This window comes from Syngnathus acus, chromosome 6 (assembly GCF_901709675.1).
Source record: "Syngnathus acus chromosome 6, fSynAcu1.2, whole genome shotgun sequence".
In the NCBI taxonomy this organism is placed as follows: Eukaryota; Metazoa; Chordata; class Actinopteri; order Syngnathiformes; family Syngnathidae; genus Syngnathus; species Syngnathus acus.
In genome coordinates, this window is record NC_051092.1 from 8,239,009 (window position 1) to 8,266,816 (window position 27,808).

The 27,808-nt window shown below is 39.3% G+C and overlaps 2 protein-coding genes across 3 annotated transcripts; one reads left to right on the forward strand and one right to left on the reverse strand.

Annotated features, from left to right (window-relative positions):
* The first annotated feature begins 7 nt into the window (after positions 1-7).
* On the forward strand, positions 8-10,391 carry cd44b (CD44 molecule (Indian blood group) b). 2 transcript variants are annotated; one of them, XM_037255255.1, is made up of 9 exons: positions 8-453; positions 5,810-5,975; positions 6,459-6,601; positions 6,734-6,772; positions 7,564-7,569; positions 7,675-8,004; positions 9,117-9,200; positions 9,313-9,391; positions 9,464-10,391. In XM_037255255.1, exons 1-9 carry the CDS (start codon positions 387-389, stop codon positions 9,669-9,671), a joined length of 1,122 nt encoding a protein of 373 aa, XP_037111150.1. In that variant the 5' UTR covers positions 8-386; the 3' UTR covers positions 9,672-10,391. The 2 variants fall into 2 exon arrangements, with proteins under 2 accessions (XP_037111150.1, XP_037111149.1); XM_037255254.1 differs by having other exon boundaries at positions 9-453; positions 6,734-6,781.
* A 478-nt stretch (positions 10,392-10,869) lies between these two features.
* slc1a2b (solute carrier family 1 member 2b) lies at positions 10,870-26,482 on the reverse strand. The gene is made up of 11 exons (XM_037255252.1): positions 26,190-26,482; positions 21,775-21,914; positions 19,717-19,869; positions 19,022-19,272; positions 18,138-18,285; positions 17,895-18,021; positions 17,503-17,736; positions 17,208-17,402; positions 16,650-16,784; positions 16,286-16,529; positions 10,870-14,360 (listed from the first exon to the last, which is right to left on the reverse strand). Exons 1-11 carry the CDS (start codon positions 26,192-26,194, stop codon positions 14,289-14,291), a joined length of 1,704 nt encoding a protein of 567 aa, XP_037111147.1. The 5' UTR covers positions 26,195-26,482; the 3' UTR covers positions 10,870-14,288.
* Positions 26,483-27,808: the final 1,326 nt, after the last annotated feature.

A 27,808-nucleotide genomic window follows, 5' to 3' on the forward strand; every position in this document is an offset into this window, starting at 1 on the left:
CCTTCGCCTTTATCCATTTTCAAACTGTGGAGGAAGGCAAAGGAAGAGCGGTGGAAGGAGAGAGGTGGGGCAAGTGGGTGTGTGTTCACATGAGGCACTCTTCCTCTTCTTGTGTGGGTGCATACAGCTGCTGTGGTTCGCAGACACAGAAGAGAAAAGTTGGGCAAAGTCTAAGTGCTTTCCATCTGCCAACACACACACAGCAACTCCCTTTCACATAGGAAGATTCCATTTTGATTCCATCGCTTTCATACTCATTCACTCTCTTTTACGTACACACACACACGCTGGTCGTCCTGGTTGAGGGGGAACTGGACCGCTGGAGGCTTCGTACTCACCTTTACCTTCAGTCACTCTGCCAGCCATCCGGACAAGGCTTTCCCAGGATGTGGACTCTTCTCTTGGGGGTTACCTTAGGACATCTGGCCTCCTGTAGGTCAGAGCAACTTCAAGGTAAGGTGACCATGCCTTCTTTCACAGCTCTTTGTTTGAAATGAGCTTTTTCTTCTTTCTTTGTGCCAGACGTACATGCTTTTGTTTGAACACAGGAATAATGAATGCATGGATCATTATGAGAATATGAGAGTAAAACGAATATAAAGGCCTTTTTTCCTGTGTTGTTCGTAAAAAAAAAAAAAAATTGTGGATGCCGGCATAGATTGTGCATGCTAGACAGCAGCGCAGACAGCCTCATGTCTGGCAGTCTGAGACTGCTGACAGACACAAAGAAAATGCTTTTATGCTGTGCCTGTGTCTAACACACATTCATGTGCCAGACAGCAGAACCTATTTAATGAAACCGAACATTAAGCCAGCCACCAAAGGCAACAGGCTTTTTTTTTTTGTTTCCTTTTACCAAAATCTAGACAGATAAATCACACATTTTAATGCTTTACGCTCTTCCACAAAGGATGTTCAGCACCACTCCTCCATGCATATGTCATCCTTTTTTCATCTCATACATAGTCTGACTTTTGATTGGATTTGTTGCCCCGAGCAATACATCTCTCGAGGAGCTGAAACAAACAGGTCTGGGTGCATCCAGCTTGGTCCCATGAGAGACGGTTGCCAGGTTGTTCACAAAGATTTCCTCGGGCACCACGGTACTGAGCTTTACACTCCCTAAATGGATTCTCATTTGAAGTCGTAGAAGAGTTTACCTCTAGACAGCGTTTATGGCTGTGGGAGGATTATATCATAGTTACTCCTCTCAGGGCTTCTTGTGAGCAGTGGAGGCAAGCTTTTGTGTTTGTGCTTTTTTTTTTTAATGTCAAGAATGCTCATCATGGCCCTGGACACAATCTTTGAACATTAACTCTGTGGGCGCAAGTATATCATTAAGGTCAGTGGGTTCCTGTTTCCAGGCTAACCCTTCATGTAATCTCAAATTAGATTCATGGAAAGATTTTGTTTTACAATGACATCAGTTAATAAGTGACATTTAACAGAAGTTTATGTTCTTGGATCTATATGCATATACCATGATTGTAATTTTATTGCTGACTATATGATTTATAGCTAAGAAGACATGCAAAGCCTTATAATCACAACATTTTAAGCTGTTGTGGGGAACAGAGGAAATGACGACCTAGTAGACCTCAGTTTTTAATGCCTTCATCTATTTTACAAACTAGAAACCCAACTAAAATATATAGCCTCTTTATCACATTTTGAGGTGTGGTCAGGGCCCCTGTAGTCAGAAACAGAATCATCTTTATTGCGCAACTATGTAGGTTTGAGTCACACTGCTATTACAGAAACAAGGAACCGTAACAAAAAGAACATTTAGCATGGTTCACATAAGTACAGAGAGTCTTTACATAGTGCTGTAGTAGTGAACAATGACCGTTGTACAATTGATGAGGAGCGACATTAAACAAAAATACAGTACTGCAGTGCATTAATTATGTTACAAGACAGATGTGCACATGATGCAGAGAATGTCACACAAAATAAAATGACCACTAGTGCAGGATTTCTTAATATAACGCCAGAAATGCACTAGAGTCCATTGCGTCGGCCTTTTGCCTCTACTGGCTTTCTCTGCTACTTCACCACGTGTTAACCTCCTTCACCAGATGACGTCAAAGAAGAGAGTAGCAGTCTATGCCTCAGTACTCTTTCTTCTTTCTGTATAGGTTCAGATCATTTTTTGGTTTTATGCATCTCTTTGACAGCTTTTACTCATCAAAAGTGAATTTGAAAGAAAGACAGCTATCTGTTTTGTAAATGTGGTTACTTTCTATAACTGAAATGCAAGACTGGATAGAATGTGAGATGAGACCCAGAGTGTCAAGATCTTAGCCTATCATAGACACTCATAGAAAATTAGCCTTTGTCCTATGCTTGGTTTTTATTTTAGACAGTTTGTTAGCAAAACTCAAGTCCAGAAATTATTAAACCGTTTTCATTTTGGACTATTGTTAGGAAATTCGAGAAATTAAGGAAAAAAAACTACAAACTAGCAAGGACAGAAAATGATTTTTTGTGGCAATGAAAAATTGTTCACCACCTCCTGGAAACGTGCACCACCCTTTGCTTTACGGCAAGATTACCCATATACCACAAAATCACCAACTGCAAAGTTGGGTGGTTTCCAAGAAAAGGAAGTTTGTGGTTTGTCAACTTTTGGTATGACTGCAATGCATTTATCTACATTTCAGTTGCGCTTCCTTGTATGCCGTCACCCACAGTATTCTGAGACGTTAAAAGCGTGTGCAATAGGTTGGTGCATGGTCATGTCAATCCTTCTATTATTATTGCAACAATGTGTGCATACACCAAACCTATTTTCAGTAAGATGTCACATTTAACATTTCTTGTTAGTATGATATGACTGCTGAAAGAGCAATTCAATAAGGTATGATGATGCAAGATAGTGGAGCCCTGCTGAAGTAATAAGGGCACAAAACCTGCTTCTAAACCAGCTGACAAAAGCTGATGACAAAGTGTTTTTTAAGACATCTCAGCCGAGTCTTGTTGATCTAGCCGTGAAGGTACGACTTTGTATACTGGTTGTCTCGATGCTTTATGATGATGACATATCTTTGATAGTATTTCAGTTTTGTCTGGATGCTGTCTCTGAATGTGCACACCATTCCCCAAACTATTAAGAGGTTACGTCATCTTCTAGGGGTCTCCGAATGTAAATGTAGAGTCGTCAAAATTAGCCATAATGCATTTGTAAAAGTGGTGACTGTTTATGTTCTCTCAAAAATTGAATGCAGACCACAATGCATTAAGAGCAGTAAAACGGGGCACCAGCACAAATTATACTATGTAAATAATGAATTCATTTCATTTAATAGAAAAGATGTACAACAAAGGAAATGCATAGGTTAAAATATATTCGTTTTTTATTCATAATAAATAGTCGTAGCTCTTAATGCGCCGCTTTGTCATGACATATACAGTGGTCACCTGATATACGATGAGGACGTAAGTAGTGAGCTGGCTGTCCAAATCGCCAAACACAATGAGGGAACAACTTTCTCGTGCCATGTAGTCAATCGGTTGGCCGCGGTCCATGACATTGCATGTGGTCCATGAAATTGGAAATGAAAAATAATTGTAACATTTTTAAAAATAAAATTCATTTATTATTTAGACTTGATTTATTTTCCAGCAAATTTTGTGAATCATTTACCCATCCAAATTATGTCAAATGTAGCTGAGATTCCCAAAATAGTCAAACAGATGCAAATAAACAGCCTGTATTGGTCTATCCTTCTGTGCAAAATAAAATAATATTCCGCCAAAGCAGTGGTCCCCGAGTTACTTCTTGGTCATAATGGCCGTCCCTTGGACAAAACCAATTGGAAAACCCCTACCATATATAGTACGGGACTATATAGTGAATGCAGGGGAGAAAAATAATCAAGCAAATAGAACAGGAAAATGGATCGGAATTAGATGGAAGAGAAAATGAAGTCTACAGAGTTCATTCAGCTTGTATACATGACACATACACATGAATTTACCGTGGATTGCTTTTGCTTCAGCTCAAGACACCAGGAATGATCAGTCTCCTTGGTTTCAACTTCATTATGGGACAAAGGAAGCTTTTGGGCGGTCACTGTCTCATGATGGCAGGCTTTGGGGCTGCACAAAGACCCCCGTGACTGCTTCCTCTGCATACTAATGAAACCCTTTTTTATCTTGTTGGCTAGTTTTGCAAGAGCCCAACTATTGTTGGTTTGCAGCCTACACTTTCAGGGACACGGGGCCATGTGGCTGTGTTTCGGTTCTGTGTGTGTGTACAAGTGTATGGATGTGTGTGTGCGTGTGTGTGCGTGTGTGTGTGTGTGTGTGTGTGTGTGTGTGTTTGTGTGCATGTGCGCGTGCGTGCAATATTTGCACAGACTCTTATTGCCCAACAGCAGAGAAGTTCAACTGTAATAGTTAACGATTAACCAATAACATCTTATCAAATTATAACAAGTTGAATTTAAATGATATTTTATGCAATAGCTGTATCCCCAAAATGTAAATAATAATAATAATAATAATGTAGTAGTAGTAAAAATATCACAACAAATTTGCTTTCACTTGTTTTCCTTGCATACATGTTGCAATGCAAGGCTCAAATTTATGAAACAGTTATTTCCTCTATTTCCTTCCTTTTTTTATACTCGACCCATTGAACGGTTTAGCTTTTGGTGCTATAGCTTGTGGTTATAAGTGAGAACACGAGGTAGTACAAAGATGTGCGATGTGCATGTTGCAGTCTAATACATCACAGACTCCTTCTACAAGTACCAAATTGATCAATTTATTGCAGGATATATTGAGGGCCAGATTTTCTCTTTAGTTTTGACGCTATCTCAGACAGATTTGTTCAAGTACTACTTACAAGTCTGCTTCATTATTAATTTTATTGTTTTTAATTTTTGAAAACAATTTTTTTTTTAGCTGAGCATTAATGAGCTGTAGTCTACACAAAACGCATCAATACATCAACTTAATTTCATTTTGTTCATATTTTTAATGAACGGTACTTTTTTCTGTTTTACGAAATATTTGTTACAACCATGACCGTTTACTGCTTTCTAAATTCTAATTATTTGATTTACAAGCCTTCAGTGTTCAGCCATAAAAAATGGTTAGTGGGGCGACAAGTAGCTTTTCTCACTTTTATTGTAAATGCAAATGTTCACCTGCTCATATCAGGGAACCCCCTCCTTGTTTAATATTATCCAGGCCACCACATGCTGCTGCCTGTTCATTTCGATTCCCCACTTGCTTTGATTGACCTTAAACGTTTTTGCTAGAAATGCGTTTCCATTGTAGTTTAGCTCATGTCTGGTGAAACATGGTTTAGACTTTTATCAAAGAAATTAAGCTGGCAGTGCTAAAATTTGCTGGACATAAAATTACTATTTTAGTGTTACTTTGATGTGATTGTGTGTGAGGTTGTTTGTGTGTGTGTCTTGCCTCAGGCTCTACACTGCAGACACGATGCTTCTGTTTTTTGCCTCTTTCTAAACATTGTACATTGTTGAAATCACACTTATATCCATGGAGCACACCATTCCCGTGTCTAATCAATTATTTGCTTATTAGCCACTGAATGGTTATGAAAGGGGTCTCGTGATCCATACAGAGTCTTAATCAAAGACTCTGAAAACAACTAACACAGCAGTACTATTATGCTATAGATTTGATATGATGATAACGAGGTTAAAAAAGAAAGACGAAAGATTTTGAGCTGTGGGTCAGTTGCTTCATTTTCCCTTTGTTGGAGTACAATGTTAATAAAACATTGTCACTTTTTATTTTCAAAATCTGTTCTGTTTTATTCTCCCCATAGTCAATTCTCGCAGCTGCAGCTATGCCGGAGTGTTCCTTGTTGAGGGTGAAGCTCGGCACTCTCTGACTTTTGATCAGGCTCAAAAGGTGTGCGAGCAGCTCCAGACTACAATGGCAAGTCCAGAACAAGTCCAACAGGCCTTTGAAAAAAACATGGAAACCTGCAGGTGAAAACACAAACCTATCATTTGCTCAACCCTCTTAACCAATCAGCTCCTTTCTTCACTTGCCAAGCTATGCCTTGTTTGTCATTCGTTTGCCCATATTGTATTTAAGTCCTTTGTTTCTGTTCACTCCCCTTTAGCCTCTTGTTAGTAGATGTATTTGTGCATGCTTTTTTGTTTACTCTTCTTGTATCGTTTTGCTTTTCTTAGCGTTTCCTCTGTGTTCAGTTCTGTTTTGTTGCAGTTGAGTCTTGGACAAAACAAAATGTGTCACTGTGTTTAAATGTAATCCTTGTGGCACTCATGAGAGCAGCTGAATTTGTCACATCCACCACAACTAAGCATAATTCTCTTTCAACTGTTTTTCTTTTTGGAGCATTTTTTTTTATGTTAACATTTCAGGAATTCTACAGTGTACTCTAATTTCCATTCAAACAACTGTCTCTGGAATCATAATCATGTCAATGTCAAATGTTGTCTTGTCAGGAACGGCTGGATCAGCAACATGAGCTTCGCCATCCTCAGACACACACCCCATGAGAACTGTGCTGTGAATATGACTGGTTTGATCATTTATCCTCGCGACGACCTAAATGAAACTTTCGATGCTTACTGCTATGATGAAACAGGTTAGTTTTTAGGCAGCAAGAAGATTTTCCTTCCAATCACTTGGAATGTTATGCATATTCCCAGTTTGGAGCTCACTGATAATCTTTTTTATGTCTCAATTTCTTATCTCTTCATATCTGACCATGTACTAGCTGGGCCTGAGAAAAACTGCACTAAGGCATTTGACAGAAGTGAACAAGGTAAGAACAACCATCCATGAGTGCGTTTTGAAATGATACTATGGTACATAATTTCAAGAATGTGAAATGAATAAAATATTTAATCATCAAAATAAAAAATGTAAAATGAACATTTGGTAATAGGCATGGAGAATAAACACACGCAGTACCAGTACGAAACATGAAAAAAACAAAAAAAAACATTTGGAGAAATAAATCATGTTCTCATAATTTTACTCAAGTTAACCGAGTGACTATTATAAGCTCTGACATTGTTGGATGCTGTTGTTGCTTCTGAATGTTATCGACCATGACACTTTGCCATGGCGATGGAGGCAGCAACCCAATTACACTCAAAATGATTTTGGATTGAAACACCTTTTCCCTAAAAATCAAAGGTGTCATTGCATTTCATGGGAACGTAGTAGACAAATTCAACATCAATGTTATCAGTCATATCAATGTTTGGTTTTAGCATGTCTGGCCCAGTTGGGCAATTATGACCTTATTTCAACTCGCTGCATTGTTTGGCATTGTTTTCGGGGATGCAGGTATCTCTTCAGCGAGCAATTTTTACTTGCACACTCCGCACTGCAGTGATACAATTGGATACTGTAATAACTCCTTAGAATGCAATTGCACCTGATAACCACTGATGCAAATGAATTTGCTCAAGTTCTTATTTGGTAGAAGAAGGAGGACTCAAGTATGTCACTGGGTGCCGTTTTAGCCATGCCCAAAACAACTGAAAAATGTATTAGCTCCCCAATTCAGTCCTACATTGTCTTTGCACACATTTTCAGCAATTATCTTTAAACATGTATAATGTGATTATACATGGAATTTGCCTTTTCAATATTTATAACATAGGATGGACCAATGTGGTTGCATAAACATTTCTTCTCCTTTGTCTTGTTCTACAGAAACTGGGCTGCTGGTGTCCACCCCAGCAGAATCAGGACGTTCTGTTGGGGTAACTGTTAAGACACCACATCCTGTGTCAGAGGAAGCCACAGAACAGTCCACAGTGGAAAATAGTTCACTTGGATGGGGTGAAATTGACAGTGTTACTGCTGGAAACTTTGATCAGCCCACTGGATCTGGGATCCAGACTCCCCTCTCTGTAGAGGAAACACTGTCGACTTTCAGCCCTGTCGGTGGAACCTCTGTCCCTTACCCACTTCCAGATGACAAGCAGGAAGATGTGAAATTGCAGCCAGAAAATGAGGATCCTACTGAAGCGTGTAAGTGATATGACAGCAAGCAGAGTTCATTAGTTTATCACACACTTTGAGAATGCAACGATTATGTACAACTAGCTTGGCTGTGTTTTGAAAGGAATTGTTTATAGATTTGTAAAGAAAAGACATTGGCGCAGCAACTTCATGACAGGACTGAACTTTTCGTAAGACACGGTGCCCTCTGGTGTTTGACTCCTACACTATTCCTTACTCAACTTAGAGTCATGCGATATACCAGCTGTCCTATTTCTTTTGTGGGCCTGTTAGAACTTTATTTCAAATCATACTTCAGAACTTTAATGAAGATTGTTTAAATTGAATGAAACACACAAATGTCTGGAGCCCATAAAAGTCGGGATGAACATGTTAATATTAACCATATGACTAACATTAATATTGGTATCTTATGAAGGGTTTCTAATTTGGTTTTTAATCAGTTTAACTCGGTTTAAAGACGCAAGCAAACCTTTACAGGCCATTGATTAAGTATGGAAAGACTGATATCGATAGATAGATAGATAGATAGATAGATAGATAGATAGATAGATAGATAGATAGATAGATAGATAGATAGACAGACAGACAGACAGACAGACAGACAGACAGACAGACAGACAGACAGACAGACAGACAGACAGACAGACAGACAGACAGACAGACAGACAGACAGACAGACAGACAGACAGACAGACAGACAGACAGATAGATAGATAGATAGATAGATAGATAGATAGATAGATAGATAGATAGATAGATAGATAGATAATATACTGTACTCGTTTCCAAATATTTGAAAGTATCATATTATGTATATTTCTATTATAAAGTAGCTTATTATAAATGTCTGGTAACTGATTGAATAATATTTGTGTTTCATGTTGAATACAGTACAATAACAAGGTATTGTTTTGTTTATTATGTCAAACGAGTAAAACGCAGACAATAATTTGATTATACATAATTCGCATTTTTAAACATGTAAACAAATATTTATGAGATGAACACTGTGGAGTGAGTGATGAATTTCTTTTTGTTGAGTAATTACTAATTGATTCCTAATTTTGAGTAGGAAAGTATTAAAATTTGTTGTTTTTTTTTTGTTTATTGACCTGAAGCAACACAACAACCCCCACATGGCAAGAAAAGGATGAATAATGTTGTGCCACATCCGGATCAACAAGAGGGCAGTGATGCAACAAGTGAGCAGCCGAGAAGTGTTACTGTCAAGGCATTTCTAATTGAAGTCAATGAACTCTATGATTCGCGCCTAAAATCTATGACAGCAATTCTTCCTGATGCATCTCCCTGCAGACTGGATTGTCATCATCGGGGTGCTTATAGCGGTCGCCGCAATCCTCTTTGTGTGTGTGGCTGTTGCTAAAAGAAAGAGGTAAGCACATAGAATTCCAATGACTTTGAGACATGGCCGAGAAGGCAGTATTGAAAAATGGTGTTCTTGCAGCTGGTGCGGCAAGAAACAAACCCTGATGATCACCTCCAAAGAGAATGAGGGGAACGGGGCAGCGGGAGCTGTCGCCTCCAGCTCACAGGCCCAGGAGAGGGAGCAGGAAATGGTAACCCTCATGAACAAGGAGAAGATCCAGGAGAACGGCAACACGGAGGAGTTCACCGTCATCAAGCTGGAGGAGACGCCTGATAAAGAGGCTTGAGGGAGTGGGCGGAGTCGATGAAAGGGAGGAGGTGGGCTGGTTGGGACGAAGGCGTTCGAAACTGCTTTGGTGGTCAGCACTGGATGGACAATGACTGGGTGTTAGTGCATAGAGGTGTGCGTGTGAGTGTGTGTACGTTATAGGTGGCAGTGTACTGCAGCAAGGATGCTGTTTTTTTCCCAATCCTCACGTGCAGCATATTGTTTGTCCAGTGCACCATATTAGTGAGGAGGGGGATGCCAAGCATGCATAAATGGGTGTGAGTGTAGTGTGCCAGTTTGTGTGCATATGTTGTGTGTTCATAACAAAGAGGATGGGCAGGGGAAAAAGCTAGGGAGGTGGGTTGGAATGTTTTGATCAATGATGACATTTATTAAAAAAAAAAATTAGAAACAAGCATAAAAACGCACATCAGCCGAAACGGAGAATTGCCCAAACAATGACGACGAATTTAAAAAATCCTGTGTCGTATAAAATATGAGCAAACAATCGGTGACATCATTACATTGTTGTGGTTTAGTTGTTCATTTAGTTTTCCTCTGAACTAGTTAGTTTTTCAGTTTTTCAAGACAGCTGGAGACACCAGTTTTTGGATTTGTACCACTTTTGTTGGTCTGTATATATAACTTTTGAAAATGTTTTTTTTAACAATTTAGCTTGAAATGTCCTTGCTAAAGTAGCTTTGCATTCCTGTTGAATAAAAACAATGTGTCAATTTCATTTTTTGGATTTCTTTGATTGAGATTACAAGTTGATATCAAGATTAAAAAGACCATAAAAAGTATAATAGTGAAAAAAGTGATAGACTCGCTGTATTTTAAAAGAAAGGAAGCCAGGTTTCCATGGCAACAGGGCAGTAATGCCCTAATATGCTTGCACAGGAAATGAAAGAAAGCTTGATAGTGTCATTGAAAGAGATATACGTACAATTGTTCCATCGCGAGTCAACATGCAGGGCAACTTATTATTAAGGTGTGACGTCCATTTTTCTATATTCAATGGCGCTTGTCCTCATTTGGCTGAGCTGTGCTGGATTGGTATACAGTGTTTAATTGCTTACTCCGGCACATTGTATTTCATATTTACTTTTGTTTGTATAATGTATTTGAAGTGAAAGTAATGCACAATTGATTAGTCGATTGAATAAAAGTCTTGTATAATTGATGATGAAGCAATAGCATAAAATAAACAGTCAGTGTTAGTTATGAATCAACATTTATTAGTTATATTTGTATATGTACACCAAAGGTACAACACATTTAGATATGTAGAAACAGATATTTTTTTTATGTATACCACCATAAGGAAATGATTCATATACTTTGTTTTCCCTTTTTCTCAATGTCACCCTCACATGAACTTTCTGCCTTTACATCAAAATAAAAGCAAACACTTGACAAAGCAGGGAATGCCCAGAAAAGTAAAGTTATTATAATTCCATGGATGTTACTTTCGAAAAAGACATGTTTCAGTAGAAAAGAGTGGAGATATATTTACTAGCAATATTGTTTCCTTTTTAGGTTTCAGCAAGTTCCAGGTGGGTTTTTGTGCATATTGTGCATTTGCGTAGAAAGTGAAAGAAGGCAAGCGGGTAAAGGCAGGTTTACTATGGGATTTGTAGGCGGTGGCGTGACAGTCTCACTATACGAGGTGTGGCACTTTAACAAAGAACCTGAAAGCAATCTATAGATACATGATATGTTACTATCAAAGCATCCGGTTTTACATGATGCCATACTGTATATGAGAAAAGGCCAGTCCTCGCCAGTAAACAGACACAATGATTCACCTGAGGAATGTTGCTCAAAATTGTGGAGTGATGTTTGCAAATGTGTTCAAATTATTCACTTAACTACTTGGCGCCATTTAATTCTTCACCCTAGCCTACGTACGGACAACATTTTCTTGTCTGCCTCTTTTCTCATAGTTTCCACCATATGAAGTTATGTTGGCCCCTTTTTAAAAACAACTCCTTCTCTTGCTTTCTCGTGTTCATGGCTTTCTTTTTTTCCCACCCTCTGCCCTCATAAAAATGTCGCTTGAGGATATTTACCATTGTCATGGGTCAGAACATTTATATATCTATTTATGTACAATGACAATGAATGAACACTGCTTATATTGTCATGGAACAAACATTCAAAAGGCTTACATTAGATACAAAAAAAGATATTTATACTGTATATTGTTGAGTGACAGATAAGTAAAGCACCTAATTATTAGAGAATAAAAAAAAAGAATAAACAAGCAATTTAATACACAATTTCCTGCCTATCCATTTTGTCTAATCTAGCTCTACTCAGGACATAGATGATATATCTTCTAGAGGATTACATTTAGAATGTAACAGCAATAAAACCTCCTACAAACCATTTCATCATTCCCCAAAGGGGGAAAAAAAGGATGAAAACAAATTACGACACCAACAACAAAACACTGTTGACTATAATATATATACACAAAAGTGCAAGGAGGCACTTCAAATATCATGCTTTTAAGATAGTGGTGCAAAAAAGAAATCGTTTTCATTTCATTTTATTCATGCTTCTAAAATAATTTGAACATAAATGTGGTCCGACTCTCATCATGATCGTGATCATGGCCTCCTTAGCGGAGAAACTTTGTTCCTGAAAGTAACAAGACCAAAAGGTCAAAACGGAAGGACCTGTTAGGGCATCAGCATTGTGCTGTTCAGTATTTTGCCACTTTGACGGTGTGTATGGACATCATTATACGCAAATGTGTATATGCATTGTGGCGTATGGAAGCCCACCACGATGGATTAATTGTGAGCGTGTAATTCAGGAACCCGACCGACTTAACCCAGTGGTTCAATATATACTATGTCGTTAGCTTGTGCTGCCTTTTTGATCAGTGCCACGCAGACTTCTTCAAGGGCGGGTTGTCATCAAGCATAAATGAAGTGAAACAAGACAGGAGAGAACAACACAATCCCAGAATTCTCACTCATACGGAATAAAGACACACACTCGTCCATTTGTCTTGCTGCTTGTCTGAGAGATCTAAATGACCTGATTTGGGTAAAAAGTGAATGAATGTGTGGCCAATGTTCTGTTGAGTGAAATCATGGATAAGGGCACTCAGCTGCAGCATTGAGGGTTTGTTGAAACAGTCTTGGGCTCTGGTGGCTAAAAATAAGGAATTGTTTGCCTTTGTCCATCTGGCAAAACAAGAATCTTCTGCGGCTCCTCAAAGATGAGTATAAATATCTATGCTTTGTCTCTGTTTGTGGATGTCAACAGTCCCATCTGACATCCATTGGCTGCACTTTCTCTCATCTGTCTGTGTTTCATCAAAACTAATCGGCCCTTTGCACAGGTACCTTATCCGCCAACTAACTGGAATGTACTTAAAAAACATTTGTGCCAAAAGCCTTTGCACATTGTCATAGTCAAGATTTGGATGTGCAATTAAGACGGCATTTCTCAAAGGGAATAGCTCAAGTGAAGAAGTAAACATTAGGATTCCTGCAAATGTCTTCTTTTGACATTAAGGCCTGAGAATCTCCTGTTTTCTTTTGGACTTGGGGTAATGTATAATAATTATCAACGCGACGCTTAGTGGCAATTGAATTCGATGGTTCATTAGCTTTTTTTGTGCAATGCGCTTTGTGCTCATTAAGTGTTTGTGCCATAATAGCTTCAGATGAGTCAATTCTTCATCGTCAATCCAAATTTCACTTTAATGTCATTGGTGTAATTTTATCATTTAGGGCAGTGCTATGCTCTATGTGACATTTCATTGGAATTTGAGATTATGTCTATGAATACTGCTCTCTGTTTGATTGTGGCAGTTCCAATACTTTTCTAGTATAATTTGTCCTGCCTGTTTGGTCCCAGTAACTGACTTTGTCAGATGCTATTCTTTTGAATGCTCACACACATACGCACACACACGGGATATATTTATTTTTAATCATAAACAAGAAAAAAAAAATCCCTTTCCTAAATTATAGTGAATTAAAAAGAAAACACATACATAGTGGCTTAAAGTTTTGTCTTCATGGTTTGATTTGTGCTTTAATGCTCCATCGTGAATATTGTGCTATAAGGCTCAGCATAACCTGCTCCAAAACCCTTTCATCACTTCTGGCAGAAATAATAGGTATATATGTAGCCAAGGTCATTCTGAGACTAAAAATAAATGTGATCTTAGCAGGTGTGCTTATGATGCCACTGAAATGGAAGGAAAGTGAGGAAGTTGTCGCTACTCTAGTAACAATAATCATCTGAGACGCTTCAAGTGGAAGCAGAATGTATTGCTGGCAATAGTGTGTCGTATTGAATGTTCCTTCCCTCCTTCAGCGTCGAATTATGTTGTGCAAGAGTCTGATATTAAAGACATAATTGTGCTCTAACAGGAAGCGTGTAGCGCTGTTGCCTTTTCACAGTTAAGTGAATTAGTAGTATTTATCAGTCAGAGACAGTTACAAAGAGAACCTTAAAGGGACTAATACTAAAGAAAACTAGTCAACATAATAAACATTAGTAGTTGTGTTCATATGAGATTTTTTTTTTCATTCACACTTTTGTTTTCCATCACCAGAAAGGAAAGCTTGTGGAGCCCAGAAGCAGGGGATCTCTGTCTGCACTGCCATTAGTCATGTTTCCATGGTTCCTCCTCAACAAGCGTGCACTCCGCAGCAGAGCCGTTTGTGGCTGAGGTTACCTGCAAGCAGTTAGCATGGAAATCTAAACAGCACGTCTGAGAAAAAGACACAACACTGATATCCAAGCAGGAATTTCATTTGTCAACTAGGCGCCACAGATTTGCATTGCTCAAAGGCAGGTAACATTAATGGAAATGTACTTCTGTGGAACATCTAAAGTTGAATTATGCAGAAATTGTAAAAAGTTTGAATTGATGATATGTGACATTATACTTTTGTGATCTCGGAATATTTTCAAAGGGTTAATCCTGACTGCATACGTTTTCTTTGGCTTTTTGATTTGTTATTAATGTTGATTCAGCAGCTTTTTGGGGGGGGGGGGGGTTACAGTGGCTAACATTCTTACAGTTATGTGACAATGTCAACAAATTAGATGACTGAGCCACACTATACGCCATTCTTTAGTTTTTACTTGTATTTACATTTTTACATGAACAATCATGTTTTTTTTTCCTTTGAAAGGATGTTAAAATACACGAATTCAAATGAACACTTTATAATATCAGAAGATTGACCCTTTGTCAAATCCAAACAAATCAGAAAATGACGAGCATCCAAGAGAGTGTTCAACTTTTAGCTGTTCAACCGGAATTAGGATAATATGACAATATACACACGTGATATTCAGGTAAAGTCATTAATGTCCTGCAAATATGGTCTTCTGATGAAGCCAGAATAGTGTTTAAATATAGTATTCTTTTTTGTTTAGTGTTCCACAGTAATGTATGTCGTACATTGGAATATTTTAGCAACAACAATACGTATATATAAATGCTATGACTGGAACTCCCAGAGGGCCGCTGATGAACATGCATATAGTGGTCTTACGAGTGGAGTGACCTGGGGACAGACCAAACATTTAGATGACCAAAAATAAAAATAATAATCACAACTAAAAATACATAAAAATAAATTGTTTTTTTTAAATGCATGCAAAACAGTAGCACAGAAGTGACACAAACACTACAGAATGCATTTTGGCTATTTTGCAGGCCTGCTATATCATGTTCACACTCGGAAGGTGAGACATGCTATTAGCTGATAACAAAATAACCAAACGAAACAGAGAAGAAACTGGAAATAGCAAGCTTCTGGTCTGTTGGGGAGGTGATGTAAATTATCACTCTGAACAGATTGCTTGTGCCAGTGTTGCCAGGCAACACCTTGCCTTCTTTAATACATGAATAGGACGTATGCATGTTAGTGTACATCCATGTAATACGTGTCCCGCTATTGTTGGGAAACACATTTGAATAGAGGGCTCAATATGCACTGTTTTATGCACCCTCACAATGGGCCAAAATAGCTTTTGTCTAAAATACTAATCCCTGTCTGTGGTAGGTGTGTCTCGGGAATTTATGAGCTGCTAATTACGTGCAACATTTTCCTTCTTTGGATTTCAAATGCCTGCAAAAGGTGACCCATTGGAAATCTGTTAATAATTAAAAGAAGCTATAATTAGATTAATGGAAGGGTCCGTGTGGGATACTGCGCACATAAGCCAAAGAAAGTGTCTGCAGCAACTGAGACAAATCAGTAGAATAATATCTTATTAAAATGGATGGAGTCGGAATTTTGATAAATTCTGAAAAATGATCCTAGATCACCTACTGAAGGCCCTTTTGATCCAATCCTCAAGTTATAGACATCAGAAAAGAATCAAAGGTGCTGAGACAATTTGTCTTAGAACTTATTTCGGGGGAGTTGTTGTATTTCCATACATTTACAACACAAAAGCTGCTCTTCCAAAAGAAGTACAAACATGCATTTGTCCTCATGCATCATTTAAGTTATCAAGTTAGTGTGTTAAAATGTATGATACAAAAGTGCAGTGAATTGAAAGCGAGCCAAGCAACAACTCAGTGGCATGCGACAAGGGTGACGGTTATATACAAGTCTCTAGATCAGTAAGCATTAATTGTACCTTGCACTCATCTACCACGACAGAATTGTTAACATTTGCGGTAGGCGTTAAGACGCACTGGTTGGAATTGTTTTCGTGGTGGTTCTTCATGTCGTCGTAATACGACTGGGTCTTTGTCATTTCAATGTCGTCTGATTTAGCCGTGTGCGCATCCAGCTCTTCAAGTTCCGCCTTGGACATGTGGTACACGATGCCTGCACCGTACGAGTCCCCGACCACATTCACAGAGGTCCTGAACCGATCCCTGAGGAGACATTTTGCATTAGAAGAATCAGCAAGCTTTGACTTACTGTTACTGGATTGCTGTTGAGCGAACGTATTGTTTCAATGTGCGCGATCAATACAAAACTCAAACGAAACGCACAGAAGCCAGTCAACAGCAACTAGCAGACTGATGTCCTGTGTTGGCAGACCCACAGCAGTCAAGATCAAGAGCATGGTCACCAGTCCAGCACTGGGAATACTGGCCGCCCCAACACTGGCCAGAGTGGCTGTGAGACTGGATGACAGTGAAAGAAAAAAAAAGTCAGATGCAATATAATCATTGCTTCACAAGCCTTATATAAAAATGACTCTCACATAAGGACTTTGAGTGGCACTACTATGAATAGCAGCCACAACAAAGTGGCTGCTTCAGGTCAGGAAGTTCACAGAAGAAAGATGAAAGGCTTCAATTACAAGTGGCTCAAGTGATGTCAAATAGTACATACGATTGCTGAGGCTATATTTAGTATTTACTATGAAATCGTTTTGGTGTATGTTTGTGATTTTTTTTTTGTTTTTTTTATATGTTACCATTTTTTCCCCTTCTAATCATATTATTCATCTGTAGTACCTACCTGATGAGATGTATGTATTTATTTTTACCTTCATTTATTGAATAGCAGAGTTAGGCAGATTGTATCACTGTGTGGTTTCTGACCTCACAGTCACAATCTGACCGGGGTCCAGGTGGACACCGTTCATCTGGGCAATGAAGATGGCAGCCACAGCCTCATACAGAGCAGTTCCATCCATGTTGATGGTGGCACCGACTGGGAGCACGAAACGAGTGACTCTCTTGTCAATTCCTAAATTCTCCTCCAGACAGCGGAAAGTAACAGGCAGTGTGCCGGCACTTAGAGTAAAAAAAAAAAAAACATGATACATTTAGGTTATTAGTTTGGATATTGAAAACAAAGAAGAACGCATAAAACCTTAGTCTTTATACCACTGACCTTGATGCAGTGCCCAGGGCAGTGATCCAGGCCTGGAAGATACCCAAGAAGAATTTGAAAGGGTTTTTCCTGACGATTATAAAATAGATACTTGGCAGGAAGATTGCCCCATGAATGATGAGGCCAACAATCACAGTGACCATATACATTCCCAGTTGCCTGGCCACCACTTCCAAGTCCTTTATGGAGATGATCTTACCACAGATCAGGCAGGCGATACCAAAGGGAGAATACCTGGCAAAAGTAAACAAAGCTTAGATGCATGCATAATATAACCTGGCTTTGTTTATAAGACAACCAAAATTGTTTCAACACTGTTTGAAGAAGACAGTGGAAGCAGGCACCATAATAGTTCAAATAAAAGTTAAGAGGATTGGTTTTCTAATACTAACCACATGATCATGATGACAAGTTTCATTACAATCTCATTGAGAATGTTGAAAAACTCAATCATCAATCTGGCCCTCTCTCCCATCTTGCCCATGCAGATGCCAAATGCAATAAAGAAACCAATCAGACCTGTGAGGGGAAAGTCACACAAACGTCAAGCCTTGACAATGAAAGTGGACAGGTGATGGAATTGAACTCAGACGAAACCATTTTATCTCTGTCAGACTTTGTAACTTGATACGGACCCAGGACATTCATTCCACTCTTGAACTGCAGGGACTTTTTAGTGACAAATTGAGGTTCCTTGGTAATATTTGCCAACAGGCCCTCCATAGTGGTGGCATTGACATCTTCCTCGATAACCACTTCCACCTTCTTTGTCACCGTCTGGATCTGAGGTGGAAATTCAACGTTCAGCGATAAATCTGCATGATACTGTATGAAAAATGTACATACAGTACATACATTTTCTCACTCATTTGTCTCTTTTTTTTTGTTTTATTTTGAAAATGTATTTCACATTTAATACATACTATATGTTCAAATGGCTCTTTTAAGGACTAATTCCTTTAATGTGTGTTCATCTAACTTCCTGTGACTGTCACTTCTCTATGCAGGTGCACAAAGCTTTCATCAAGACTGTAAGGCATGAATTCTCTCTGGCAGAGTGGCAGGAAAAATAGCATTCTCTAAATTACATGCATACAGAATAGCTACAATTTCATTTGAGAAGAATTACAAGTGATTTTTGTTGGCCCTTTATGAGCTTTCTGAAATTGGAGGAAAAAAACAGTAAAAGAGGGTTCTGTATTGTTCCCATTTTGCAGCCTACCTAATATGTGGTTGGTCTTTTTTTCATAGTAAAAATGTAACTGTTATTTTCCACTACTTTACTTCAAAGTGGCTTCCACACGGCTGTTCCAATTGATATCTTTGATATCCTGTCGGGTTTTTTTTCTGAGGGAACGAATGGGAAATCAATCTAATATCAGCACTGATGTTTGTGTTTCTCTATTGCCTCTCACCCAAAGTCAGCTGAGATACGCTCCAGCTCACCCAAAATGCTGGAAAGGATTTGCAGAAAACCTGGGTGGTTGGATGTTTGTGTTTCTCGACATTGTTTCCTTACCTGTTGGAAACAAGCCTGCACCAGGTTCTCTGGGAACAGGTTCCGGATCAGATCAAAGAAGGCATCCAAACTGGACACGTCATCATTCTTCTGTCCCTCTCCAAGATTCTCCTTCAGTTTGGGGTTTCCAGGGTGGATGACCAACACCAGGATGACTCCCAAGATGGCAGCGATAATAGTGGTGGTCATGTAGTAGACCATTGCTCTGGTACCCAGACGACCACTAGATTTGGCATCCAAACCAGCCAATCCTGCAACCAGAGAAAGACATTATGTGTGCTCACCTTTTCATGCCTAAAACATGAAAGTTGAATCCCCTTTGGCTTGTCATGCACATAAAGATGCTATATTTTCTTATTTTTGATCCATCTAATAGCATCAGCGTATACTTAGCAGCCACAACAGTAGCTGGATGTGCACAATCTAATTTCAACTTGAACTATATCTCTAAATTTACATTTTGAACACACGTCTTGGTGTACACTATTTAGCTACCCTGTTTAGCTAGTATATGAGAGTAGGAAAATATATTTGAAAGCATTTACATGATGTTATAGTGCACTGGTGGACTGTAACCACAAAAGATTATAAATGACACATCTCCTGACAAAACTACCTAGAACCAGTTCTGAAATAGATCATGTACAGTGTGTAATCAAATTTCAACAGTGCACTAGAGTGTATATTCGACATACCTGTGATTAAACTGGAGATGATAAGAGGCAGGATCAACATCTTCAGCATTCTCATGAGGATATCTCCAGGAAAGGCAATGACCATGATTATGTCTGGGTGAATTGGGGAGGCAACACGAAGCAACATCCCTGACACTGCTCCTAAGATCACACCTGAAGTTGACAGACAAGGAGGGATGATGTCTATACAGGCAAAATGACAGTGGAGCAATCGAAATATTGTCGAGAGCCATATTAAAGTTCTCATTCGGTTAAGCTATCTCAGACTATAAATAAAAAAATGAACGATATTTTCCTCCAGAAAGAACCATTTGTACAAGTCATTGTCAAGCGGCAATCACAAGATGTGACAAGCTACGATGAGCACACAATGGGGGCAAAAGAAAGCCACTGACAGGCAAGAGTTAAACTAATGACATTGTTGGCACTTCTTCTAAAGGGAGAATGATGTTGGCTGACTGGCGAGTATAATGGGACATACGCAACACTGTTACCTCGGCAACCACAGCCTGGGGTGTCAAGAGGCATAGCAATAAAAAGCAAGTCAATTTCTGGTGGTTGGTTGAGATCGTCTTGAAGGCAAGTGTCTTTCGGATGACATACAACAACAGAATAATTTTATTCCATTCCAAGCAATTGTTTCCTTTTTTTATGACCCACATCACATAACTACCAGTTTGAAAACAGGGGAATTTGTATGTGCCCGGTCTGCTACCGCTGGTGTTTGGCTGTTGGGTCTTCCTTGCTCACCAAGACACAAACGACCCAGCCCAGTGCCGTACTTCCTCCTTTTCAACTTCTACTGCCAAAGATCACACTGCCCAAGTGGATGTTTTATAACACACTGGAAGGAAAAGCCTCCCATCTTTTGTAAACTGTCCTCAATCCATCTTCCAGTGTAGCGATGTCCCGTGGACTCCTGACGTGCAAATGTTTTTGGATGGCATTTGATTTCCTGTGCCTTCTGTTTGGCACATTTACAGGATCCCCATTCAGGCTTTCATGAGCCTTGCGACACATTACACTGGGGGAGCATTTTTTTTTTTTAAATGTAGTGAGTTTGATTTTTATGCTGATTAAAAGTAAAACTATATGCTGATGCCAAAATTGCAGTCGATTATTTTTCTTACAAGTAAACTTTCTTTCTCAACGTTTTTATTTTTTATCAACTTGGCATGGTTAAACAAATTGAGGTCAGTTTTAGATTCTGCACCCTAAAATTAGTCCAAAACAGCTAGCAGATCTAACTCTAACTAAATTGTGTTCCCTAATGTTATCAATGATACTGCAATCTGATTCAGGTCGCGAGCGTACTGCCAAGCAGAGGTGAAGGACTTGATACAAAAACTGATAACAGACTCGACTTGACTTAGACTTGGAGACAGTAATTGAGAAGAACTGAGCACACAATGGCTGTGCGCATAGTTTATAGTGCTTCTTATCCAAATGCGGGCTTGACTTTTACACAACCACAGCTTTATTAACCAATGGCATTTAGAACTCTTCACTATTATCACATAACATATGTAAACTGGAGGATAGTCACAGTATAAATAATTAGCTTACATTATTTTTCGTCAAGTAATATCTTATGACTTAAGAATTCTAACCTTTGACTTATGACTGCCACCTCCGCATCCAAGTGGGATACATGCGCAAATAATCACATTATGCACTTAGACATTTTATACCTCCATTAGGCTTCCATATATTCGTTCGTAAAGGTGGCATGAGACTGGCTACATAGTCGTCAAGGACTATCATGCCATGTGTGGCTGCGGGCCCGACCTTCTTGAATCAGGGCATGCCTTTTTCTTCGTGTCAAGACAAATCCCTGTTGCAGTGAGTCTGTACTACTCACAACAACATTTGTGCACCACCAGAGAGTGTTTGGATGCTTATAATTGCAACAGGTACCAAGGATGGGAGGAAGGTACGGACATCTCACTGTCTGGTACATCTAACCAGTGCAATGGTTGCTCTGATTTCATGAAACTAATGGAACGGAAAGCTCTTAAGCATAAGACAAGACAAGGAAAAAACATCCTCAATACTGACCAAGGACGGTGAGTGTGAGCAGAAGGTTCTTGAACAACTTGGAGCAGAGATTGGCACATTTGGACTGAGGCCGGGCCTCGATTGGCTCCAGGTGACTCTCGTGCATCCTCACCTCCACTTGTTTAGGCATACTGTTGGCACTGTGAAACACAGATACGACAAAAGGTTAAGCAATGCATTGGACTAAAAACTCACACTAAAGCTTGTTCTGGATATCTCTAAAAATCTCAATATATCTAGGAAGAAAACAGCAACTGTTGAGTTGTCATCTCCCTATTACCCTTTATGGTTGCGATGGCAGCCAGCAGATGGAAGCTGACAACAATCTGGTATGAAGTTGCAGCCTCTTGAGATGATGCTTAAAACACTTGAGTCAGTTTATTAAAAGCAGTTTCTTAATGCTCTCTAGTGTGGCATTTCGTAATAGATGAATGTGATCCATTGCAGCAGTTCAGCCATCGGTGACAATGTTATTTAAACTGTATTCAGAGGAGACCTAGTTCTGGAAAAAAGAACAACCCTCCTCCAAAATGTTTGTTTTGCAGTATCACTGTATTACAAAATACATTGAATCAATAACGTACTTGACAATGTGTATTTTTTTGGTCAATGTTTAATAGTGAATGTGCGTTTACAGTGTCCTTTGAGGAAGTGACACCAAATTTTGTATGTCACTTGATTTTAGTCATGGGAGAAGAGAGTCAAAGTACTTTCTTTTCCATTCAATTTCCACAGATGATTTCATGACAGTATAGTTTGAACCGCCGAGCTAAACCTCAAATACGATTGTACGATGAGGGAAATTAGTCACACAGGCTTATTAATTAAATGATAAATAATTAGTGGAGGAAGAACAATGCGTTTTCCTGCACTTTCATTTTATACAGCTACCGTAATTTTCGGACTATAAGTCGCACCGGAGTATAAGTCGCACCAGCCATAAAATGCCCAAAAAAGTGAAAAAAACCATATATATGTATATAAATCGCTCCTGAGTATAAGTCGCCCCCCCACCCAAACTATGAAAAAAAACCGCGACTTATAGTCCGAAAATTACGGTACTTTTTTCAAAGAAAGAAAGACTGTGGAAAATAGAAAAAAAAATTCTGAGTTTGACAGAAAATAGAAAATTCTTTGGATAGTATTTTCACATCTAGTGCAAAGTGCAGTCTAATTGTATGCACGGGTGGAAGTATCTTTCTTTTGATACTTGCCTAGACTTTGCAAAACTCATCGTAGCATTTCTCCGTTAACATTTTCCAGTGTGGAAGTGATTCTCTGACGGGATTCTTCAATGCTAGCAGGAAAAGATAAGGTACATAGAACAGATCTTGATCTGTTCCTTTATATTCAGTACAATTTGGTGGTTATTACAAAAGAATGTCAACATTTCAGGGACACCCTGTATATTAAAGATGATGATAATAAAAATTATAATCCATCCATCCAACCAACCGCTTATCCTCACAAGGGTCCCAGGGCAATAGGCAAGGGACACCCTGAACTGGTTGCCAGCAAATTGCATGGCACACATGGACAAACAGAGTGTGTTATTGAAAACGCCATTGGTCTGCCAGTATGCCCAGTGAGGGACAGATGGCGAATTTGCAAACACACTTAAGTAGACTTTCCCTGGCACATAAATGAAGATTTGCCAATTTTTCTGCTGAGCGCAAGTGCACTTGTATACAGAAATAAGGCTACAGATGTTGCCACTCATCTGCAAAAATCCCATGGCAATGTCAGCAGGGACAAACAGCAGAGAAGAAATGATGTGACTGACATTTGATCTCACTGCGAGGGTCAGGGCCGAAATAAAAGTCTCAGCGAATAACATTATTATTTTGTTGTCCTTGTACTCACCCCCACTGTGCAGTAAATGTCATACACCTATATCTCAATTTTACACAGACTTTGGGGACCAGAATTTGGGAATCGCGTTAACCCTGACTCTATAGAAATATATAGAAAAAATATAGCATTGTATAGAGTTTTATTTGTTTAGAAAGGCATGCTTTTAGGCAGCCGAAGGGGTCCTTTGTTACGTTAATTTAGGTCAGGCATGTTGTTAGGCAGTCGAAGAGGTCCGTTTGCTCCACACCTATCAAAGTCCGACATTTTATTAAAAGAGAACTCATGACTCATGAGTGGCTGGGTGGAGAGAATACCTGGCCAAAGCAAACAAAGCTCATAAAAATGTATTTATGACCAAAAAAACTCGGGTCCATGACCAAACCGCATTAGACAGAAAGTCGCGTAGGATTGAAGCGAGTAAAATTGAGATTTAGGTGTATTCTTATCTATGAAATGAAGTACTTATAAATTATGTTCCCGTCAACTGTTCATTTTAATGGTGATGAAATACTCTGTAATGGGTTGGTACATTGCCAGATACTCCCTCACAATCTAAAAGATTTTGGGGAGGTCTGCCAAGGTACCGTGAACTCCCAAATACATGTTCCAAATTATCATCAAAATGATTTTAACTGGTGCGCCTTGTATTCAGGTATGGCTTATGTGATATTCAAGCTAATTAAGGTGAGCGCCAATTCACAGAAATTTGCTATTCGCGGTTGGACTTGGTCGTTCTTGGCTACTGTGCTGTAGTTTCTAATTATTATACGAACACACAAACACGGACGAGCTCACACGCACACACTCAAACACACAAGCGAACCCATCTCCTCAAGCTTTGTGTATTGCTGTGAGATCAACTATAGGAAGACCACCTGGGCAGCTTCCAGGCACACAGATGGAGCGTTGCGATCTTCTCTTATTAACTTCAAAGTGACGTGTGAAATACAGAATGAACATGCAAACAGACGGCAAAACATTCCCATTATACCCCACCTTGGCTTGTGTTTCATACATCTGGCAAAAAAGCTGAATTATAGTGAAAGCACAAAAAAACATAGGTGAAAAAAAGAAGCTGAAAAAATGAGCAATACTGCAGAATCCCAGCCCATAAGAGTGATGAGGAGTTCATTAGTCTATTTTGCATTTCCCTTCTGATGACATTATTTTTAGCAGTGAGGTGAGAGGAAGCACATGTTAAATGTCATGGAGGTCGGATATTATTCTGTCATGAGACTCATTAGGACCCTTCTCACCAAGACACATGACAGCATGAACTTGCAAAAAAAGAATAATTTTGAAATGCTTTTAATAAGATTTGTTGGATACGTTTCTCATCTGAAATGGGTGGTGTTGTCATGGAAAGTATCATATTTTTTACCATTTGAATGTGGTGGGTCTAATAGTTTTGTTAAATTCATACCTAAATTCTAAAAACTCCTAGCATCTTGACCAGGGCTGCCGAGTTCATTTTTGTCACCAGCCACACTCATCTTCTTACATATACCCTACAAATTGATGGGTAATTAGTTTTGAAATCTAATCTTGTTCAGCTATTGTTCAAGTTACTCGACTAACCTTTATTATTACATTACATTTAAAAAGGGTTTTGTAAAAAGAAAATGCTTGCAATATCTCAAAGATATTAATGATTACATACAACAATTGTTGTAAATATTTTAACAAGATTCATGGATTTTGACACACTTGATTTAGTTTCGCAGGCTACATAAAATACGTGATAGGCTGGATCTGATCTGCAAGCTTTAAGGTTTGACATATGTGTTCCAGAGCCTTCTAACTCGCTCTGTATTTAGTACACTTGAAATGGACTGCGAGGATAAAATTATTTTGGTCAAGATGTCAAAGAGAATAGATATTGCAGAGGTTTCTGCTGCATTCAGTATTGTTTAGCACATCTTAAATTATTGACAAATTACTTTCCATGTATTCCCAGATATATAATAATAGTAATAATATTAATAATAATAATAATAATAATGCTGATATAATCTTTCTCCCCTTTCTGTATATATATGCTATTATAATTAAGATAACATATATACGGATTACGTTATTAATATTATTATGTGTATTATTATTCAAACATTATGATTGATATGAAGTTTGGCAGAAAGGAAATTTGGAAAACCTAAATAAATCTTAACATGATATAGTCTAGGTCAGTACAGTTCTAAAACAATCATTTAATGATGTCGTAAATAAATATGTCTTGGGTATTATTAGCCATTCACAGAAGCTCATAAATCAGTTATGTTATGCACAGGTGCACAGGTGCAGATTTGCGCGTGCGCACACACACAGCCTTGCGCGCACACATACACAATTACACAGGAGGGAAGGTCTCAGATGGATGAACCAATTAATCTCATCTGAGATCTTAGTCTGATTAATTGTACATGGCAATGAAGCCAAGAATAGATTAATGATGATCTGAATAAATCAGTTGCCTGTGCGGTGAAAGCTCCTCAACATTAAAGCTCAAAAGGACAGCACTTATTCTTGACCTTTCTGAATGTGTAAATGCTAAATGGACTTACTTCATTTCAGGTGGAGTTGCACTCAAAGCTATATACGTACATTAACCGGGGTCACTTCTCCAGCTTTGGTATTCAAATAGCGATTAAGTCTCTGTAAAATCACGCCCGCTCCATGCAACGGAAAAAAGTAGAGTAGCCGATGATGGGGTCCCAAGTATGGCTGTTGGCTGTGACCAGCATCGATGTACTGGTAGCTCTTAGCTGTCCAATGGCTCTTCCTGATCATCCACAGAGCAGAAGTCCACTCAGATCAGGCCACAGAACAAGTCACTGCAAGAGACCACCTGAATTGTCTCATCCTGACGTCTGCCGGCACAGACCCACCCCGAAACTAAGCCCCCACCTACTAACTCTACTAACGAAAATCCTGGCCAAAAAGACCCACACACATGTATAAAATAGACAAATATATAAAATGTGGAGGGGAGGGGAGAGGAGAATTAATCTCTGATTTTATGAGCACAATCCCTGGGACCCTTGCATTCCCTGGACATGGTAATCCCCACTCCCAGACTGATCCACCTCTGTGGAATATGGCGATGCCCACTAATGGCGCAATATGCAGAGCTTTACAAATAGACTTTTTGCGCAAAAGTACGATTTAACATTAGCAACGTTGGCCACCCTGATGGAGAGCAGAGGAGATTTCATGCGTACAGTTCTCAGTTGTTATGCAACAATATGCAATATTTTTTCCGTGTGAAAATGGCATGCCGACCCGGTGATATGCCATTTGAGGGTAAATCATCAATTCATGTTTTTGTATATCCCAGCAAAAAAAAAAAATTGAGCCCCAGAGCCCAAACGACCATCGTGATTCATGCGAGGATGAAGTCAAGCTGATTTCGCTCTCGTCTCCCAGCAGCATGGGACTTCGCATAGCATTCAGCAGTATCACAAGATTATTCTAATTAGGGAAATGTGTTGGAAAGCTATTTCCTCTTCAAACAAATGGCCCGCTGCACAACAAAAGCCGGTGGAATGCCATCCTTGTCGGCAAAGGTTGTGTCATGAGAAATCACTCATCCTTAATCTCTTCACATGTCATACCTATTCAAGAGGCTCTCTCAGGGAAAATGTAGCATTTTTATATGAGGGTTGTGGGTACAGAGAGGAAGGGGTTACAGGGAGACACTCTAGAGGAAACGGGTTGCTGCGATCCCACCGCCTCCTCTCGGCCAAAAGAGGGGCCTGAGAGAGGCAGGCGGAGGCAGCCATCCCTGCTCTTGGCTGGTACCATGTGAAGCGCTCTGTTTCCTCTCTCTTCCTTTTCAAGGGCTTTGTTTCACAAGCAAATAGTGGAAGTGGCCCCAAGTTGCCCGGCCAAGCACTGCATCCAAATTGGCAAGGGTGAGGAAAAAACACGAGGGAGGGGGGCGGGGTTCAAATTGGAATATAAGAATATAGCGAGGGGGGAGGGCAACGGGCGCGTTGGTTCTTTCAGGCTGCTGATGTCATGCCTGTGCTGACCGTGGGAGAGCAACGGCGGGACCAAGACGGCCCTTTCTCTTACTCCACAACCTCCTTTTTTTTTCTTTTTTGTTTTTTGCCAAGATGAATGAATCTTTCAGAAGCTACGGCTCATTGTGAGCCGTAATCGACGGCGATTATCCCGATTT

Bases quoted from the DNA above. Each gene is read 5' to 3' on its own strand.
- cd44b (XM_037255254.1), top strand. From the start codon at position 387: ATGTGGACTCTTCTCTTGGGGGTTACCTTAGGACATCTGGCCTCCTGT. The intron at 6,602-6,733 runs GTTAGTTTTTAG...ACCATGTACTAG, and splicing joins TTACTGCTATGATGAAACAG to CTGGGCCTGAGAAAAACTGC. The intron at 9,392-9,463 runs GTAAGCACATAG...GTGTTCTTGCAG, and splicing joins GCTGTTGCTAAAAGAAAGAG to CTGGTGCGGCAAGAAACAAA.
- slc1a2b (XM_037255252.1), bottom strand. The intron at 16,785-17,207 runs GTCAGAAACCAC...ACTGTCATCCAG, and splicing joins GGTCAGATTGTGACTGTGAG to TCTCACAGCCACTCTGGCCA. The intron at 16,530-16,649 runs GTGCGTTTCGTT...ATGTCTCCTCAG, and splicing joins GTTGCTGTTGACTGGCTTCT to GGATCGGTTCAGGACCTCTG.